Here is a 20,891-nt window from a genome sequence, read left to right as displayed (position 1 = left end):
AGGAGTAGAACTAAGGAGTAGAACTAAGAGCAGGACAAGAACTATGGAGTAGAACTAAGGGCAGGAGTAGAACCATACCTCCCAACATTTTGGAAGTAAAAAGAGGGACAAAAAATTTTTTCCAGCACGTATCGCAGCAATTTTTGACCACACCCCTTTCTGTGGCCACACCCCCTAATTACCATGTTTGTTTTACAAAATTTGGCAGGTTATGAAAGTTTTAAAATATTTCTCCTTATCTGAACTGTTTTTGTGTCTCTAAATTGTTACAAAGTATCTTATTTGCACCTGTTACCTGTTCTGGGCTCTCTGCTAAAAGCCAATTAAGTGAGAAACTTTGTTTCTTTTTCTGGCTGTTCAGTGCATAGAAAAGAGGGACTTTCCAGTACAAATGAGGGACTGCGGGTTCAGCTGTCAAAAGAGGGACTGTTCCTCCGAAAAAGGGACAGTTGGGAGGTATGCTAGAACTAAGGAGTAGAACTAAGGGCAGGAGTAGAACTAAGAGCAGGAGTAGAACTAAGGAGTAGAACTAAGAGCAGGAGTAGAACTAAGGAGTAGAACTAAGAGCAGGAGTAGAACTAAGAGCAGGAGTAGAACTAAGGAGTAGAACTAAGAGCAGGAGTAGAACTAAGGAGTAGAACTAAGAGCAGGAGTAGAACTAAGGGCAGGAGTAGAACCAAGAACAGGGAAACGTTGGACTGGGCCGTAGGACACTTGGAGACAAGGGCTGGGCCTGTAGCAGGAACACAACAAGTGCAACTGTGACTGACACATAAGAACAGTGAAGGGCCTCATTCTACTCCACTCACTGTGCTGCCTCCTCCTATATAATATTTCATGTCAAACCAGCAATAAAGTCCTGTTGCCAGGCTACTGTTTACTGACAAAAACCACAATCCATTCCAGTGTGTGTGTCACGTGTCTGTATATCTGGAGCAATTCCAGCCTCTGTCAGGTAAAAGTTCTCCAAACAACTTGTTACTTTTCCCTTATGAAATAAAAGTGCAGTTAATGCCCACCACCAGTGCTCACTGTCAGCTCATATAATGACAAACACATACTGTCCCGGAATCTGATTGAAGCCAGTGTTATCAGCCAGACTGACTAGTTCACGCATGCCCCCAACAAACATGGCCGCGGATGGCAGTCAGAACGTTTACCTTGCGTCATAAGGCCGGAAGTACGGAATTATCACTGCGCAGCCGCCGCGCGTTGGTTTGTGGGATCTCTGGAAACGAGACTCGGAACGCGGGAGAAAGTTGGTTTTAGGAGTACGTTCGGCCCTGGCACGAGGCCCGGCTGTCATATTTCTCATTTTATTATACGAGTCCAGAATCTCCAGTCAATCGCTCCCGCTGAAATGGAAGACGACACTGATTTACCCCCTGAGAGGGAAACTAAGGTGAATGGGGGACTGTCATAATCATAGACCGGCTCTCCGCTGTCTCTTAGATCCCCTTTCACTCTGTCTGTCCCTTCCTGCGCCTTCATTCTGACTCCTGAAACACTCTAGCAGAACTTGGTTACCTTTCAGCCTGCTCTGCTTGCTACAATGTTTCAGGAGGCAGAACCAGCGGTGCAGAGAATATTGTTTCATTATTATTTCAGTTTTGGTCTCTATGAACTATCTAGTGTTCTTATTGGCTACAGGTTGGTTCCAGTCCTGGCAAATGTTTTTATTATTTACTTACATATTAGATATTCTGTGTCTGTAAGAGGCATCGGTGTTTCTATATATATGTATTATTTGTACCCTGGGTACCCCTGGAACTATAGCAGGGTGACTGTTACCCCAATGTTTCTATATATCTGTAACCTTGTTATGAGCTAAGGGGCCCAGTCTGAAGGCCAGTTAGGGAGAGATTTGGGTGAGTGCTTATTTGTACCCTGGGTACCCCAGGAACTATAGCAGGGTGACTGTTACCCCAATGTTTCTATATATCTGTAACCTTGTTATGAGCTAAGGGGGTCCAGTCTGAAGGTCAGTTAGGGGAGATTTGGGGTGAGTGCTTATTTGTGCCCTGGGTACCCCTGGAACTATAGCAGGGTGACTGTTACCCCAATGTTTCTATATATCTGTAACCTTGTTATGAGCTAAGGGGGCCCAGCCTGAAGGTCAGTTAGGGGGAGATTTGGGGTGAGTGCTTATTTGTGCCCTGGGTACCCCTGGAACTATAGCAGGGTGACTGTTACCCCAATGTTTCTATATATCTGTAACCTTGTTATGAGCTAAGGGGGCCCAGCCTGAAGGTCAGTTAGGGGGAGATTTGGGGTGAGTGTTATTTGTACCCTGGGTACCCCTGGAACTATAGCAGGGTGACTGTTACCCCAATGTTTCTATATATCTGTAAACTTGTTATGAGCTAAGAGGGCCCAGTCTGAAGGTCAGTTAGGGGGAGATTTGGGGTGAATGCTTATTTGTACCCTGGGTACCCCTGGAACTATAGCAGGGTGACTGTTACCCCAATGTTTCTATATATCTGTAACCTTGTTATGAGCTAAGGGGGCCCAGTCTGAAGGCCAGTTAGGGGGAGATTTGGGGTGAGTGCTTATTTGTACCCTGGGTACCCCTGGAACTATAGCAGGGTGACTGTTACCCCAATGTTTCTATATATCTGTAACCTTGTTATGAGCTAAGGGGGCCCAGTCTGAAGGTCAGTTAGGGGGAGATTTGGGGTGAGTGATTATTTGTACCCTGGGTACCCCTGGAACTATAGCAGGGTGACACCCCAATGTTTCTATATATCTGTAACCTTATGTGCTAAAGGGGCTCAGCCTGAAGGCCATTGAGGGTGAGATTTGGGATGAGTGATTCAGATGTCAGATATAGTGGAGTTAATTTTAGTATGGTATAGAATGTCCTATTTGCAGTCTTCATTCTTTATTTTTTCATAGTTTTTGAATTATTTAATTTTCTCTTTCTTTGTACCTGGCAAATGCGGGTCACTGACCCCGTAGCCAAAACCCTATTGCTCTTCGAGACCAGCCTTGCTGCTAGATAAATGAGACCCTACCAAACCGGGGGAACCGTTGAACAAAAAGTTCAATAGCTGCATAATCATAAAAAAAGAAAGACCACTTGCAAATGTTCTCAGAAGATAACGTTATTTTAGGAGTCGGAGTTGGAATGCTTCCGACTCGAAAGCGCTGCCTCGCAAAGGAGAACTTAATCTATTCACCAGGTCTCTTTTTTTAAAGCTTGAAATTCACACATATTGTATCACAACAGGAAATATTGCGTAATGTATAAAATATTTAAATCTCTATAATGTGCAACACCCACGAGTGCAATCTGGGTATGAATTGTGACCAACACTGCTGTTACTTTAATGGGCTGGAAAGGTCTCGCTGTTGTTGTCAGTGCAATTTTTTCTATTTATGATGACGGTGGGTGAGTAATAGAGAGAGCTTGCTGATGAAGAGGCTCAATATAATTATTTAGGAGTTTTTTTCAATTTCAAGGGACTTTCAACAAAGAAAAACATCGTTGCTAAAATGTTACTTCTTTTTGTTTTTACAGGATTTCCAGTTTCGACAGTTAAAAAAGGTCAGACTTTTTGACTATCCGGCGGATCTTCCCAAGCAGCGCTCCAACCTGCTTGTGATATCAAACAAGTATGGACTTCTGTTCGTGGGAGGGTTTATGGGATTGAAGGTTTTCCACACAAAGGACATTCTTGTAACCGTCAAACCTAAAGAAAATGCAAATAAAACCGGTAATTCAATGTCAACTGTTTTTAACGCTTGTAAACATGGTATGTGTTGCGTGTTTGTCATATGAGCGACATTCCATCAGTACAAAATGGGGTTCATGGAAGTCATTGAAATGGTAAATCTTCTGTTTTTTATTGCTCTTTTAATTATATAGCGCCAACATACTCTGCAGCACTGTACAAAAATTACACATCATTCCCATCAGTTCCTGTTGCACTGGAGCTTACATTCTAAGGTCCCTATCACAGTCACACACATTAGAGGCCATTTGGGCTGGTCTCTCTTGACCTATATAAATACATAATTGGTTGCATTGTTTATAAATCTGTACGTTCAGTGTGTGTGTAATAAAAGAAAAACCTAATTCTAAGCAACGTTCCAATATACATTTAGTAAAAATGGGTTATTTGTAAAAATGTTTGCTATTAAAAGCAGCATTTGCTTAAAGGGCATATAAAGGCAAAAAAATAAAATCCAATTTTTATTTTCTTTAATGAAAAAGAAACCTATCTCCAATATACTTTAATTAAAAAATGTGTACTGTTTTTATAAGAAACCTGACTGTATGCAGTGAAATTCTCCCATAATTTACTACTGTGGATAGGAATTCTCAGACTGTCCCTAACTGCTGGGTAGGGAAACAATCATACTTATGAACAGTAAGGGGAGCCCCCAGCTTTCTTCCCAGCCATGCAGAACTCAAGCAGCTTTGTTTGTTTCCCTGTAGAGCAGTCAGCGACTGTGTAGAGATTTGTATTGGATTTTATTTTTGCCTTTACATCCCCTTTACTGTTTCCAGCTGCAGGGACAAAGATCATGGAGCCAGATTTAAACAGATAAACTGGGATTCTATTTGGAGGATCTTTGCTGCAGCCACTGGTTCTGCAGAGTTGCAGAAAGTTTGTATTAAACAATACAAAAACTATAAAATCCACGTTAGATTACATGACAACACAGGACCCTATTCTGATTATTAATCAGTCTTGCTTTATCGGCTCCTGGCAGATATTATTTGATTTGTGCTGTTTTGATCATTTATGACGATCCATAAGCAGCCCAGATCACACTGAGCATGTGCACAGTCTTGGTCTTGCAGAGATGTATAACAAAGTTACAAGATGGCAACACCCTGTGGCCAACTTTGAAAGCATAAGTCATTTGTTTGATTAGGCTTGTGGTGCAGTAAGTTAATGTTTAGTATACAAAATACAGCATTTCTAGCCTTATTCTATTTTAGACTTTACGTCCCCTTTAACTCCTGCTTGTTATTGTTTTTAAACAATGTTGCAGGCTAATTGAAGGCTTCACCAACTATGTTGCTGCATTATAACTATGTTTCTTTTTCTTGCCTCTGCAGTCGTGGGACCTCAAGGTATACACGTGCCTATGAACGCTCCCATTCACCATTTGGCCCTGAGCTCTGATAACCTCACACTGTCCGTGTGTATGACCTCTGCTGAACAGGGCTCTTCTGTTTCCTTCTATGATGTTCGGACGCTACTGAATGAGGTATTTCTATCCTTCATGATTAAAGCCAATGCTTTCATAAGTCTCAGACATAACCAGGGGCTTTCTGAATTGAAAAGACAAATGAAATTGAGCTGCCATAGATAGACACATGTGAACTGTTGTACTGTACATGTGCCAACCACATTGATTTAAAGGAACAGTTCAGTGTAAAAATAAAAACTGGGTAAATAGGCTGTGCAAAATAAAATTTAAATGTTTCTAATATAGTTAGTTAGCCAAATATGTAATCTATAAAAGAAGAAGCAACCAGATCTCTAACGTAATAGCCACAACCCAACTTCCTGCTTTTCAGCTCTCTAAAGGTGGCCATACATGGGCCGATAGAGTCGTAAGCTTATGGAGCCCTCCGACGGGCTTCCCTGATCAATATCTGGCCGAAAGTCAGGCAGCTGTCGATCGGAGAGGACTAAATGTCATTAATGCGGTCCCGTGATCCGACTGCCCGTTACCCTTCATTATGATCCGATCATTGGCCCTAGGGCCCACGATTGGATCGGCCCAATACGGCGGACCTCAAGGTGGGCATATTGGGGAGAGAACCATTAATTTGGCGACATCGCCAAACGATCGGATCTCTCCGTGTATGGCCAGGTTTTTTTTTTTTATTACGGGTTGAATTCTTTTTCAACTCTGAGTTAGTCAGTGACTGTAAGGGGGGCCACATGGGACATAACTGTTCAGTGAGTTTGCAATTGATCCTCAGCATTCAGCTCAGATTCAAAAGCAACAGTTGTGACCCATGTGCCCCTCTCGTCAAGTCACTGATTGCTTAGTGCCTGGTAACCAATCAGTGGAAACGAAGAGAGCTGAAAAGCAGGAAGTAGTGTTCTGGCTATTATGTTACACATCCAAACACTCCAGCCTTTATACATTATATTTTTGCCTAACTATATTAGAAACATTTTTTATTTTGCACAGCCTATCTTTACCTAGTTTTTATTTTTACACTGAACTGTTCCTTTAAGTATCCCACACTCCTCGGCTCTGCCGCCCTATCGAGTAGGCAAGTAACTGGCACTTACGAGGCACATTTTATAGGCACGTGAGTAGTAAATATGGCTCTAAATGGCAGTCCGTATAAACACCTGAGCAGCTTTTGGGTGAATGCAAGACCAAATGCAGCCAGTGGAATCATATAAGTGTGTTTGTGCTGAGTCTACTGCTGCTGGAAGTCAATTTATTGAGTCTTTGGGATGCATCAAGATAATGAAATCTCGTGGTTCTCTCTCTTGTCTGTAGCAGTGATTTCAGCCTGTTCTGTCAATGTGTTTAATTTTGGAGTCAATGTATTGGCTGCAAAATACATCGCTGATTTCTCTCCTGTCGATATAAAAGTGTCATTAGCATTTTTGTAATTTGTTCTGTGTAATTGCCAAACTAGTTTGTATTGTCAGCATATTGGAAGTTGCTTTCTAATCGGAGATTCTATTCTATATACTGACCTCATTGTGGCCGTCAAGGATCATAGGCCATAGTAATTGTTGTTTATACTGAAATCCATTGGTATGTCTTATATTGGGAATATGATGGCCTGGTAAGTAATTTGTTTGCTTTTCTGTGCAGTCCAAACAAAACAAGATGCCATTTGCAAGTTGCAAGCTGCTCAGGGATCCCAGCAGCTCTGTTACTGACCTACAGTGGAATCCCACATTACCCTCTATGGTTGCAGTGTGTCTGAGCGATGGCAGTATCTCGGTCCTGCAAGTTACAGACACAGTCAGTGTTTTTGCCAACCTCCCAGCCACTTTGGGTGTGACTTCAGGTAAGTGACGTGTCACCTGGTTTGCCCATTCTGCTGATAATGATGTATTTGTAATATTTATCTTTTTTTGCACCTTTTTTTTTTCAGTCTGCTGGAGTCCAAAAGGGAAGCAGCTAGCGGTAGGGAAACAGAATGGAACAGTTGTACAATACCTGCCGGTAAGTGACATTCACTTACCTGTGTTTTTTTTATTAAAACTATATGCATTAATTATGTTCAGCAAAAGCCCTATTCATTACAGCCATGATGGTTAGCCTACAATTAAAGGAGAACTAAAGATTAATGAAAGTAGTTTCTAGTTTGGGTTTCTGTACCAGCCCAAGGCAACCACAGCCCTTTAGCAGTAAAGATCTGTGTCTCCAAAGATGCCCCAGTAGCTCCCCATCTTCTTTTCTGCTGATTCACTGCACATGCTCTGTGCTGCTGTCACTTACTGAGCTTAGGGACCCACTCACAATATACAGTACACATAGAATAGAAATGTCACAATATAAGGCTGATTAGTAATTAATACACATAATTACTACATGGCAGCACAGGAACCAGTGCAATTAGCATCAGAATTTAATAATCAGCAAACCTGTAGCATCAGTTTATATTACAGGGGAAGCTCATTTTCTGCTGGATAATTAGTGACGAGCCCTAAGCTTAGCTTCTCAACTGCCAATCAGAGCCCACTGAGCATGTGAGTGTCACAGACACTTTCCAAGATGGTGACCCCCTGTGACAAGTTTGAAGTCCTGGATCATTGCTGCTATTGACAAGCTGAAACGTAAGGCTGGTGCAATAAGTTCACTATATCAAATATGGCATTTTTACCTATATTCATTTTTAAGGTTTAGTGCCCCTTTAACCCCTTGGTAAGCAAGTCTGATTCAGTGGTATATGCCATACTGCATCAAAAGTATCCACGTCTATTGCTTAGCAGAATACTGGATGTGCGTTGTCTTTAATTTGTGCATGTACCGCATCGGACTATTTATCAGACTCCATTGACTGTTGGATAAGTTTATTTATTTTTTTTGCAGCTAGTGAGCTGATAAATAGACTTTCTACGTGCCAGTATTCCCAATCAATGTTCATTTTTTTATTTATTTTTTTTTTTTTGCTTGCAGAGTCTTCAGGAGAAAAAAGTGATCCCCTGCCCTTCATTTTATGATTCTGATAACCCCGTAAAAGGTATGGTTATTTACCACTACCATATGGTGGGATAGTAGAAGCCTGTGGTTTTATCTATCGTCGCCTAAAGCTACTGGTTTGTTTTGTTTCCAGTGTTGGATGTGCTGTGGCTCAGTACTTATGTCTTCACCGTGGTGTATGCGGCTGCTGACGGCTCGCTAGAGGCCTCTCCCCAACTAGTAATAGTCACACTTCCGGTATGTGCATTTACCCCCTTTCACCTGTTCCAAATGTTTGTTGATAGAATATCGTCATCCTCTTTTAAAAACTTTTACGACTAAAAACATAGAGAGAGGTTGAGTCATTTCTGATGGTCAATGAAACCTTAAAGGACCAGTAACATAAAAAAAAATTTTATCAAAAAATTAGTGTGGAATGAAAAAAAACAAAAAACACAGACATATTAAACTTTTAAATCTCTAAGTCTTTATTAAGAAATAACTTACCAGAACTCCGCTTGCGCTCGTCTTCAGAAAAGGCGATCCATCGTGCGGCGCTCGATTTCTCCTCCCTGCTTTCCTTATAGGAAATAACCAAGGAGGAGAAATTGAGCGCCGCTTGAAGGATTGTCGTCGTGTCGCCTTTTCTGAAGAGGAGTGCAAGCGGAGTTCAATATGTCTGGGTTTTTTTTCGTGCTACGCTAACATTTTTTAATGAAAAAAATTGATGTTACTGATCCTTTAAATCAGGGAGGCAATTGCCATTTTTCCAACACAATTAAATATGTCTCAAACTGAGATCAAAAACAATTGGGGCTTTAAATGTGTGTTTTCTTGGCAGGGAACACAGAGGTGCCTCTTCCAAACAGAGATAAGTCACCCATGTCATAGCAAACTCCCAATTACTCCGCTGCACCTACGTGTGCAAGAGATGTAAAAGGGCAATATTTACTTAAACATATATTCCAGTTTAAGATTCTTTAATATGCCACTTAATTTGATATAAACTATCTGTTGCTCAAGTATTCATTTTGGGGGTAAAGTTTTCCTTTAACTTTTAGTATGATGTAGAGAGACGGTGAGCTTACAGTCTAAGGCCCCTATCACATTCCCATCAGTCCCTGTCCCAGTGGAGCTTACAATCTAAGGTCCCTGTCACATCCCCATCTGTCCCTGTCCCAGTGGAGCTTACAATCTAAGGTCCCTATCATATTCCCATCAGTCCCTTTCCCAGTGGAGCTTACAATCTAAGGTCCCTATCACATTCCCATCAGTCCCTGTCCCAGTGGAGCTTACAATCTAAGGTCCCTGTCACGTCCCCATCTGTCCCTGTCCCTGTCCTAGTGGAGCTTACATTCTAAGGTCCCTGTCACATCCCCATCAGTCCCTTTCCCAGTGGAGTTTACAATCTAAAGTCCCTATCATATTCCCATCAGTCCCTTTCGCAGTGGAGCATACAATTTAAGGTCCCTATCACATTCCCATCAGTCCCTGTCCCAGTGGAGCTTACAATCTAAGGTCCCTGTCACGTCCCCATCTGTCCCTGTCCCAGTGAAGTTTACAATCTAAGGTCCCTATCACATTCCCATCTGTCCCTGCCCCAGTGGAGTTTACAATCTAAGGTCCCTATCACATCCCCATCAGTCCCTTTCCCAGTGGAGTTTACAATCTAAGGTCCCTATCACATCCCCATCAGTCCCTTTCCCAGTGGAGCTTACAATCTAAGGTCCCTATCACATTCCCATCAGTCCCTGTCCCAGTGAGCTTACAATCTAAGGTCCCTATCACATCCCCATCAGTCCCTTTCCCAGTGGAGCTTACAATCTAAGGTCCCTATCACATTCCCATCAATCCCTGTCCGAGTGAGTTTACAATCTAAGGTCCCTATAACCTTTCCATCAGCCCCTGTCCCAGTGAAGCTTACAGTCTAAGGTCCCTATCAGATTCCCATCAGTCCCTGTCCCAGTGGAGCTTACAATCTAAGGTCCCTATCACCTTCCCATCAGTCCCTTTCCCAGTGAGCTTACAATCTAAGGTCCCTATCACATTCCCATCAGTCCCTGTCCCAGTGAGTTTACAATCTAAGGTCCCTTTCACATCCCAATCAGTACCTTTCCCAGTGGAGCTTACAATCTAAGGTCCCTATCACATCCCCATCAATCCCTGTCCCAGTGAGCTTACAATCTAAGGTCCCTATCACTTTCCCATCAGTCCCTGCCCCAGTGAGCTTACAATCTAAGGTCCCTATCACATTCCCATCAGTCCCTGTCCCAGTGGAGCTTACAATCTAAGGTTAGATAATGTGCATATCTGACTGTCCATGCCCAACTTTAAAGTGTAAGCAGGGCTTTACTTTCCTCTTTGTCTTATGTTTTGAAATTGGTGATAATAGTCTATAATCTTTGTAGAAAAAAGAAGACAAACGAGCTGAGAGGTTCCTAAATTTCACAGAGACTTGCTACAGCATCTGCAGCGAGCGGCAGCACCACTTCTTCCTGAACTATATCGAGGATTGGTGAGTTGAGCTTTGCAAACTTTCTAGCGGAATAATCCTTTTTGATCTGATGATTTCAACATAAATGTTACGCTAATAACCATTCCTGCCCTTTCCATCCATCACTCTGCAAGAGATAATGTTAGACATTTAATCATTTCTTTTTTTCTAGGGAGATTCTGTTGGCAGCATCAGCAGCCTCTGTAGATGTTGGTGTGATTGCACGGCCCCCTGATCAGGTAATAACGTTAGCTTACATTATATTGTGGCTCCTATTCAGTCGATATTCTACACTGTGTAGGAAGGCATGTTGCATGTGATACTGAAATTAAAACAACAATGAATCATTTTTTTGATTGTCATTTGTACTGTGGGTTTTTAGCAAAGGGAATACCATGTCCTTGATCGTATTGTCTCCTTTGCAGGTCGGCTGGGAGCAGTGGTTGCTAGAAGACAGCAGTCGGGCTGAGATGCCAATGACCGAAAACAATGATGATACTCTTCCTATGGGAGTAGCGCTTGATTATACCTGTCAGCTGGAAGTATTTATCAGTACGTCTTTTCCTCATCCAGGCAGCTGCTCAGCCTTTATTTAACCCTCCTATCCGCTCAGGAAAAACCATGCACGATGAATGCATTTAATAACACATAGATTTCCCATGGGTATGGAAACTTTTAAATAAGTCGTCACGTGGCTGTTTCCATAAACTTATATAACATGGGTTCAATGTAAGTGTAAAGTGATTGTACCCTCAGTAGTGGACCCTTAATACCCACCCACCAAAATAAGTATTTATCGGTTTTTCTTCCTTCAATATTGATATCTGTTGTCAGGAGCTTAGTTTGATACCGTTGCATTGCTGTTTGGTGGAACTCCCATGCACCACAAATCTTGTTAAATAATTGCACATTGCTGGTTACCTTAAAGGAGTTTTCAACCCATTTGTAAAAAAGACTAAAGGTAGACCTCCCTCCCTCCTCCCCCCAGGCTAACTGCCCCCCCTCCGGGGAAATGCCCCATACTTTATATACTTAACCCTCGGTGCAGTTTCTGCCAGCGGAGTTCCACGTATCCATCTTCCGGGTCCTCGGTAAGCTGACTGGGAGATCGGCAATTTCCGTGTAATTCCGCGCATGCACAGTTGTCGCAAAACGGCAAACTGCTCCAACTGCTCATGCACAGAAATAAAGATCTCTCAGTCCGCTTACAGAGGACCTGGAAGATGGATACGCGGAAGTCCGCTGGCAGAATCTATGCAGAGGGGTAAGTATAAAGTATGGGATGTTTCCCTGGGGGGCAGTTGAGGGAGGGAGGTCTACTTGGGGTGCTGGGTACTCTGTTTTTTACAAATGGGTAGAATTCTGCTCTACCATAGACCTCTCCCCCCCCCTTCAATTTAGGGCATAGGTACCCTATAATAAATCACGCTAACAATCTAATCACTCTGTACAGGTGAATCACAAATACTGCCGCCCGTTCCGGTTTTACTCCTCCTGTCCACAGACGGGGTCCTCTGCCCGTTCCATGTAGTCAACCTAAATCAAGGCGTTAAACCACTGACCACATCACCGGAGCAGCTTTCCTTGGAAGGAGAGCGGGAAATGAAAGTTGTCGGTAAGTGTTTGATCTGAATCCAAGGGGATCATTTGCCTTTTTTTGTAGATAGACTTTGAATGAGACGGTGATTGCCAGACAACTAATTAATTAGCGATGGCTCTCTGCTAAAATTTAACTCCCAAGTTCCTTCACGGGCAACAAAACTGTCAGCATCTCTGCTTACAGACGTTTAGTGTAGGTGAATGGTGAAAAGACAGTTGGCCACACTTCAGCCTAGGAGAACTCCTAAAGGGGAGGTAAAAAATCAATATCCCATTTTTACTTTCTTTAATGAAAAAGAAACCTATCTCCAATATACTTTAATTAAACAATGTATACCATTTTTATAATAAACCCGGCTGCATGCAGTGAAATTCCTCCTTCGTTTGACTGCTGCGGATAAGAAACTTCAGACGGTCCCTAACTGCTCTGCAAGGAAAGAATCATACTTTCAAACGCAGGAGGAGGGACTTCCCAGAACTCAAGCAGCTTTGTTTCCCTGTAGAACAGCCAGCGACCGCGTAGAGATTTGTATCCAGTGCAGTCTGCATATTCTGATTATTAATCAGTCCGATATTATTTGACCTGTGCTGTTTTGATAATTTGACAACCCCTAAGCTTAACCTCCCAACAGAAGCCCAGACCACACTGAGCATGTGCGTAGTCTTGGTCTTGTAAAGATGTTTAACATAGTTAGATGATGACCCCCTGCAACCAACTTTGAATGCATAAATCAATTGTTTAATTGGTTATGTTTAGTCTACAAAATACAGCGTTGATAGCATTATTCTATTTTAGACTTTTAGCTGTTTCTTTGAGCTGTGCTCTGGCAAACTCCCTAATATTTATTATGCTTCTATTATTGTGTTTATCTGATACTATTAGTAAGACCAAATGGTTTTCGTCTTCCTTGCACTGCAGTAAACTGATCATTGTTTTGTCCTTATCTTAGGTGGAACTGCAGTTTCTACTCCTCCTGCCCCATTGACTTCAGTGTCCGCTCCTGCTCCACCTGCTTCTGCTGCCCCCCGCAGTGCAGCTCCACCTCCATATCCTTTTGGGCTGTCAACCGCATCTTCTGGTGCTCCTACCCCAGTTTTGAATCCTCCTGCATCTCTTGCACCTGCAGCTACACCAACAAAAACAACTTCTCAACCAGCAGCAGCTGCCACATCTATTTTCCAACCAGCCGGCCCTGCAGCCGGCAGTTTGCAACCACCATCACTTCCGGCATTTAGTTTTTCTTCTGCAAACAATGCAGCTAATGCATCCGCTCCTTCATCTTTTCCATTTGGAGCTGCGATGGTTTCAAGCAACACTGCTAAAGTTTCCGCTCCTCCAGCAATGTCATTCCAGCCTGCCATGGGCACCCGCCCCTTCAGCCTGGCAACCCCTGTTACAGTGCAGGCTGCAACAGCACCTGGTTTCACGCCAGCGCCATCCACAGTGAAAGTGAACCTTAAAGACAAGTATGTAACATGCCTTTTTGTATCGAAGTTTTTTTTGTTTTTTTGCCATCATAAAAGTATGAACATTTTTGGTTAATTATTTATCCCTTTCTCTCTTGTAGATTCAATGCTTCTGACACCCCACCCCCTGCAACCATCTCTAGTGCTGCTGCCTTATCTTTTACTGCAACTTCCAAGCCCAATGCTACAGTGCCTGTCAAAAGCCAGCCCACCGTTATTCCATCACAGGCTTCTGTTCAACCTAATAGGCCATTTGCTGTTGAAGGTAAGTCTCACCTGCACTGCTCAGATCTCATGCCTTTGTAAAACCTACTGTTTTCTGAGGCTGTAAACAGGGGAGCTTTTATTTTTATTTTTATTTTTTTTTTAATGTTTTCTTTCAATGTTCTTTCAGCTCCACAGGCCCCATCAAGTGTTTCAATTGCATCTGTCCAGAAAACTGTACGAGTTAACCCCCCTGCTACGAAGATAACTCCTCCTCAGGTGAGCTGCATTCTGCTGTGCTGAGAGCGAGAGAGAGAGGATATATAGCACATCTGATTATTTCCCCTTTATATTCCAGCCTCAGAGAAGTGTGGCATTGGAAAACCAGGCTAAAGTAACGAAGGAATCTGATTCTATCCTAAATGGCATAAGAGAAGAGGTAAATGCAAGTGGTAAAGTGTTTCCAATCGGCTAAACTAGGTTAAATTGTTCTCGCTCATCATGGTTAGTGGAGATACAGCTTTCCCTCAAGCATCCATGTTCTATTATATCCGCATTATCATCTGTTAAATATAATTTTCTTCACTGTCTGCTTAGGGGACACAGGGAACTATGGGGGTATAGCTGCTACCACCAGGAGGCAGGACACAACAAGAAAGAAAACTCCGCTGGCTATACCCCCCCAGCAGGCGGAGCCTAGGCCAGTTTTTAGTTGTGTTAGGATAGATCTCTCAGGTATATTGTCAGGCCTTCTGACATATGGAGATATTCAAGGCAAGGATGCCGATATTATATACTAGCTTTGACAACCCAGCCTTCATCACCCTCTCTCATTCCATGCAAGAAGATTGTGGCTGGCCAGGAGACCTGGGAGGGTTAAAATGCTCCGTTATCTGCAGTCCCCTCCCTGGCACAGTTCAGAAAGGTTATTCCCCCTCTCCCGGGCAAGCAGGTTTTAACTGCCATCGGTAAAAACTCACAGGTAGGGGGATGTAACTCCCCATCCTAATTGGCTACTCTCATAGGGACAGTGAAAGCCTCAGTCTGGCCAGGGTGCTTTTTAACGGTGCGAGAGGCAGGGTGCAGAATCTCAAGCAGGGGGTAGTATATTAGCAGAGTTCCTCCACATGGACTTGCGCCAATTTTGCCAGGGTTGGATCCAAGCTTGGCAACCCGGAAGTTTCGGAACACACGCAACTCAGGTGCGCATTCACGCTACTCAGACCGAGCTCAGAGCCACGAGCTAGCCCCAGGATCACGGGACCACAGGTGCCAGGCTTCTCCTATGTAGAGCACAACAGAGGAGATGTATATATTTTTTAAAAAAAAAAGGATTTTTTTTTTTTTTTTAACCAACCCCTTTTTACTAGAGAGACCCCAGACACCTCTGTGAAGTTTTCGGCATGTGCAGGCGGTCACAAACATCCTCTATGCTCGAGATGCAAACCTGCTGAGCCATGTCCAAACTACAAGAGCTCGTATGGGTCATCAATTTGGAGAAATCATCCATGACACCCACTCAATCCATGGTTTTCCTAGGACTGCTGTTCAACATGTAAACACAGAGGGTGTCACTGACCCCAGAGAAGATCTCTCACTTCAAAGTGCTGGTGTCTTCCCTACTAAAAAAAACCAAGCCACTCAATATTTCGGTGGGTAGAACTACAAAAGCCAGCCTGTAGGCTGTCTTCATCCCAGGACTGCTAAACTGGGAGGCAGACTTCCTCAGCCGACAAACTTTGGACCCAGGCAAGTGGGCTCTAAAGGAGGAGGTTTTCCAAGAAATAACCACCAAAGTGGGGACTGCTGGAGATGGATCTCATAGTGACTCGTCACAGTTGAAAAGTACCAACCTTCTTCGTGCACTGCCGGAACCCTCTGGCACTAGCCGCAGACGATCTCACGGCCCCATCAAATTTCTGTCTGGCCTACGCTTTCCCCCCACTTCCTCTAATTCCCAGAACGATCAAATGGCTACAGAGGGAACACACCGCTCTCATTCTCATAGCTCCATACTGGCCTCGGCTCTCCTGGTTCTCACACTTCATCAATCTGGCAATGGAGGACCCATGGACCCTGCCGCCCCTTCCGGATCTTCTCCATCAAGGTCCAATTCGTCACCCCAACCCCCACAGCCTCAACTTGGCTGCGTGGCTCTTAGAGACCCACATCCTGAAACAAAAAGGCTTCTCAGAGGCGGTGATTCGTACCATGCGAGCAGCACGAAAGCCCACATCGGCCAGAGCATATTACAGAGTGTGGTTCACTTATCAGCAATGGTGTCTAAGACGCAAAGCAGACTTCAAAGTATTCTTGATCCCCATTCTGTTGGAATTTCTCCAAGAGGGTATAACCATGGGTCCCTGGAATCTCAGATTTCTGCATTGTCCATCCTTTTCCCGAGAAGGTTGACTATGTTACAAGACGTCAAGACCTTCTTACTGGGAGTTGCCCTTGTCATTTCTCCGTTTCAGACACCAGTGTCAACATGGGACCTCACAATAGTCCTAAAGACCCTTCAGAGTGCACCGATTGAACCAATGGTTTTCAATATCCCTACAATGGATTACAGGGAAGCAGGTTTTCCTAGTCGCAATAGCCTCAACGGAAGGAACGCACCACCAGCTTGCAGGATTGGTGAACTACAGGTGTGCGGTAGGAGAATTACATTGCTATCGTGTAGGCCGCCCTTCTTAACCTTCCACTCCGACTGGGCAGTCCTCTGTACCATCCTTCCTACCAAAAGTGGTTTCAGAATTCATCAGCAGAACCGCAGCACTGTCTGTATCGGCCCGCAGATCCCTTTGGATGAAGTTATGGTCTCCTCTAAGAAGTCACTAACTTCCATACCGTTCAAAAGCAAACTTCTCTTTCGTCCGGATCTCAACAAGTTAATCAGTCAAGCTACAGGAGGCAAAAGCACCTTGCTCCCCCAACCAAAAGCACAATCTTCCTTTTGCAGAGGGACGTTTTTTTCGCCTGTCAAAAAGCAAAAGCACGAGACACTCTCCTCCAGGACAAACATCATCCTCAAACAGAGGACAATTTGGGGGAAAAGGCAGACCATCTTGGCAGATCCGTAAGACCTCAAACAGAACAATGGTTCAGCGGGGCTAAAAAGCACAAGGCAAAACCCCCCCCCCCACACACTTGAGTTTTCTCATTTAGTTAGCGCTGCCATGGTAACAAGAAAGAGAACATTTGTTTGATATCCGCACAACTTTTAAACATTTCTTTTTAAATAACCTGATGTGTATTGGTCAAGGCACCGGTATTCCTGACAATGTCCCTCTTTCACCTCTCCAATTAGATTGCACACTTCCAGAAGGAACTGGATGATCTGAAAGCCCGGACTAGCAGAGCTTGTTTCCAAGTGGGCAGCGAGGAGGAAAAGAGACAACTGAGGACAGAGTCCGATGGCCTTCACTCCTTCTTCCTGGAGATTAAGGAAACAACAGAGGTAATTACTTCCATTGCAGAGCTAATTAAATAGAACTTGGTGTACAGCTGGAATTATTTGCTGCACTAAAGCTGAGCAAGATGGATGCTTTGCTATACAGATTAACCTCCTGTCTTACTGATTATTATTAGGTTAATTAATGGCATGGTGTACTTGTGCACGATCCTTGCTCAGTGCCTTAAAGGTGAAGGCACAATCCTCGCTCAGTGCCTTAAAGGTGAAGGAAAGCTAATGAAGCAGTTGATTGCCAATAGAGGAAGCTATAACACTATATTTATTCTACAGAATTCTTTACCATACCTAAGTAAACCGCTCTACAAGCTCTCTCTGTTTGTTTAGGATAGCAGCCGCAGTATTAGATTGCTGTGACATCACTTCCTGCTTGAGTCTCTCCCTGCTCACTACTAGCTCTGGGCTCAGATTACAGCAGAGAGGGGAGGAAGGAGAGAGGAGCAAACTGAGCATGCTCACGCCCGAGGCAAGGAGGTTTAAGCTGAAAACAGGAAGTCTGATACAGAAGCCCATGAGTACACAATAGAAGGAAAGAAATACTGTTTCTTTTAACAGGGACTCAGAGCAGCATTACTTTGAGGGTTTACTGGTGTATTTAAATAGACCTTTCTGATAAAGCTTACTTAATTTTTAGCCGTTCCTCCTCCTTTAATACCTACAGCAGGGTTTGTTTTTTTTCTTTTGCTCTTGATTATAGCCAGGTCCTTTTCTTCATGCAAAGATTATAACACAGTCAAGCCACACTGGCAAGGGTGCTTTAATTTACTGGTGGGTTCTTGGTAAATAAGTAATTAATGGGCCCTCTTCAGTCTTCTTCCACATTTTCAAATTAGCTTTGTGCTTGGTTAGAAATTGTGCAGAAACGTTGGCACCTGACTACTACAAGGGATGGAGTTGTGCACATGCAGAATTTGTGTTCAACTGGCAGTTTGTCAAGCATCTATACGGCAAGCTGAGGAAAAGCAGAGGGAACCCCATTCTTACCAACTGTTCAGTAGCAGGGCCCCAGAAACCACAGTAGGGTGCAACTGCCACAGTTGTGCTGGTGATAGTCTAGTTCAATTAGGTTGGCAAAGGTGTCAGGTTTAATTACTTACAAAAGCAGACCTGTCGGTAAAAAACGATCAACGAGACCTATATGTAACTTTTAGGGTCTGGCCACATGGAAAATTCCCTGCTTTAATCTGTTTTTGGTAAGATTAACCTTCTATGTCTACACTGTCTCTCTCTCTCTATTTGCATGGCAGTCTCTACGTGGAGAATTCAGTGCCATGAAAATCAAAAACCTAGAGGGATTCGCCAGCATCGAGGATGTTCAGCAACGGAATAAACTTAAACAAGACCCCAAATATCTCCAGCTGCTCTACAAGAAACCTCTGGACCCCAAGAGTGAAACACAAATGCAGGTAGTTAACAGGTTGTTTTTTCTACGCCGTCTACTGCCTAGATCAGGATCCCTTAGTGAGTCTTCAGCTCAACTGCAACATTCTGCATCATAGCTAGTCATAAATGCTAATTCCATAATGTGCAACAATCAGTTGTGTTTATTCCAAAAGGAGACTTGAAAATACTACAGGTATGGGACCTGTTATCCAGAATGCTCAGGACCTGGTGTTTTCCAGATGAGGGATCTTTCCATAATTTGGACAGGAAATCATGTAAACATTAAATAAACCCAATAGGCTTCCAATAATGATTAATTATAACTTAGTTGGGATCAAGTACTAGCTACTGTTTTATTATTACACAGAAAAAGGAAATACATTTTAAAAATTTGGATTATTTCATTATAAAGGAGTCTATGGGAGATGGCCTTTCCGTAATTCGGATCTTTGGTTTCAGGATAACGGATCATACCTGTACCAACTGAATGTGTTTCTTAGGGTACTACTGGTCACCTTTAATTACTTTAAACTCATATGGTGTCTTCTATCGGAAACATGTAGACGTATATGATAGGGATGCACCAAATCCAGGATTCAGCCCTTTTCAGCAGGATTCGGCTGAATCCTTTTGCCCGGTCGAACTGAATCTTAATTTGCATATGCAAATTAGGGGCGAGCGTGAAATCGTGTGACTTTGTCACAAAACAAGGAAGTAAAATGTTTTCCCCTTTTCACAAAGGATTCAGGGGTTCGCCGATTCCAAAATAGTGAATTTGGCGCATCCCTAGTATATGATAGCATGCAAGATCAGGTTCAATAACTCGTTGCCGCTAACCAGCTGATTGATTAATCAAGCATAGGTAGAAAGTTTTGTATTGTCTTCCCTCTAATTGCATACTGTTTGATTACAAATAGTCAAGTCTCACCGTTCTTCTCCTTCCAGGAGATTCGAAGACTAAACCAGTATGTAAAGAATGCAGTTCAGGATGTCAACGATGTCTTAGATCTGGAGTGGGATCAGTACCTGGAAGAAAAACAAAAAAAGAAGTACGTATATTTGATTGAAAAGTAGCCAACTTGGCCTATGTAAACGTCTCATGCTTGGGAGGCCCTGGCCAGTCAATATTTAGCTTGTTTGGCAATCTCGTTGGGCAAGGGCCACATCAGCATATTAATGCGGTTCTCTATAAGCCCCAATTATGATTCATCCACTGGTCCGTTATGCCAACACTAAAGGCTGAATTGGGCAAATATTTTTTTGCTTTGCCATAAGCCTAAACGGTAGGTGTCATGCCTTATAAATAGACATATTGGAGCAGAAATAAAGGTTCAGCCTGTAGGTGTACCTTGATCTCTTTGAGCAAAAGCTAAGTTACTACTAGAACCCTGCCAAGAAGTGATGTGCGGGTTGGCTTTCTCCCGACCCTAACCCGCCCTCACTCAGCCCGCGCCCTGCCCGCATCCAACTTCGGGGTTCCATCCATAGACCCACACCGCCCCGCCCCATTAATGACTTCACAAAAGGGGCGGGGCGAGCAGACGCAATGTTACAAAGCAGGAAGCCGCCTTTTGAAGTTGGCGGGCGGGTAGAGAAGGAGAAGAGCTCAGCCTGCACCTGCGAATAGGAGCATGAGGTCGGCCCGAACCCACCCGACCCGCTCCATCTATGACATCTCGAAAGGGGCGGGCAGACGCGCGGCTATGAAGTCGGAAGCTGGCATTTGAAGGTGAGGAGCACAAGGACAGCCCGAACCCGCGTGTATCGGGCCAGCTGCACATCACTACTTCCAAGTCCAAATTGTCCCCAACCAGTGGCTCATGAGCAACATGTTGCTCCCAGTGGCCTCAAAGCAAGTGCTTATTTTTGAATTCCAGGCTTGAAGGCAAGATTTAATTGCATAAAACTAGGTGTGCTGCCTAATAGATCCTCCTGTAGCTTCCAATCCACACAAGGGTTACCAATAGCAAATCGCAACCCGTACACCCAGGAACTAATGTATGCTTCTGTTGCTTTCCAACTTTTCTTCTTTTACAATTCAATGTGGCTCATGGATAAAAAAAAAAAGTAGGGGGGTCTGCTCAAGCCTTTATGCTGACCACCTCAACAATAGCCAGTCTACGTTAGGCTCCTGTTTGTGGTATCCAC

At 43.6% G+C, this 20,891-nt stretch overlaps 1 protein-coding gene across 3 annotated transcripts in view; it reads left to right on the top strand.

The window, feature by feature from the left end:
• The first annotated feature begins 1,153 nt into the window (after window positions 1–1,153).
• The window catches only part of nup214.L (nucleoporin 214 L homeolog), a 42,745-nt gene continuing 23,007 nt past the window's right edge, over window positions 1,154–20,891 (top strand). The window contains exons 1-18 of one of the 3 annotated variants that reach the window (XM_041571893.1): window positions 1,154–1,402; window positions 3,521–3,716; window positions 5,072–5,223; window positions 6,808–7,006; window positions 7,094–7,164; window positions 8,122–8,185; window positions 8,279–8,382; window positions 10,533–10,639; window positions 10,791–10,857; window positions 11,044–11,170; window positions 12,072–12,233; window positions 13,168–13,684; window positions 13,786–13,949; window positions 14,079–14,167; window positions 14,247–14,327; window positions 17,199–17,348; window positions 18,608–18,766; window positions 19,689–19,792. In XM_041571893.1, coding sequence (XP_041427827.1) covers window positions 1,361–1,402; window positions 3,521–3,716; window positions 5,072–5,223; window positions 6,808–7,006; window positions 7,094–7,164; window positions 8,122–8,185; window positions 8,279–8,382; window positions 10,533–10,639; window positions 10,791–10,857; window positions 11,044–11,170; window positions 12,072–12,233; window positions 13,168–13,684; window positions 13,786–13,949; window positions 14,079–14,167; window positions 14,247–14,327; window positions 17,199–17,348; window positions 18,608–18,766; window positions 19,689–19,792 — 2,555 coding nt within the window. In that variant the 5' untranslated portion in view covers window positions 1,154–1,360. 3 annotated transcript variants of the gene reach the window in all.

Source organism: Xenopus laevis, chromosome 8L (genome assembly GCF_017654675.1).
Source record: "Xenopus laevis strain J_2021 chromosome 8L, Xenopus_laevis_v10.1, whole genome shotgun sequence".
NCBI classification, from domain to species: Eukaryota; Metazoa; Chordata; class Amphibia; order Anura; family Pipidae; genus Xenopus; species Xenopus laevis.
The sequence above is the reverse complement of the archived record's forward strand: the minus strand, read 5'-3'. Positions and strand labels throughout refer to the sequence as shown.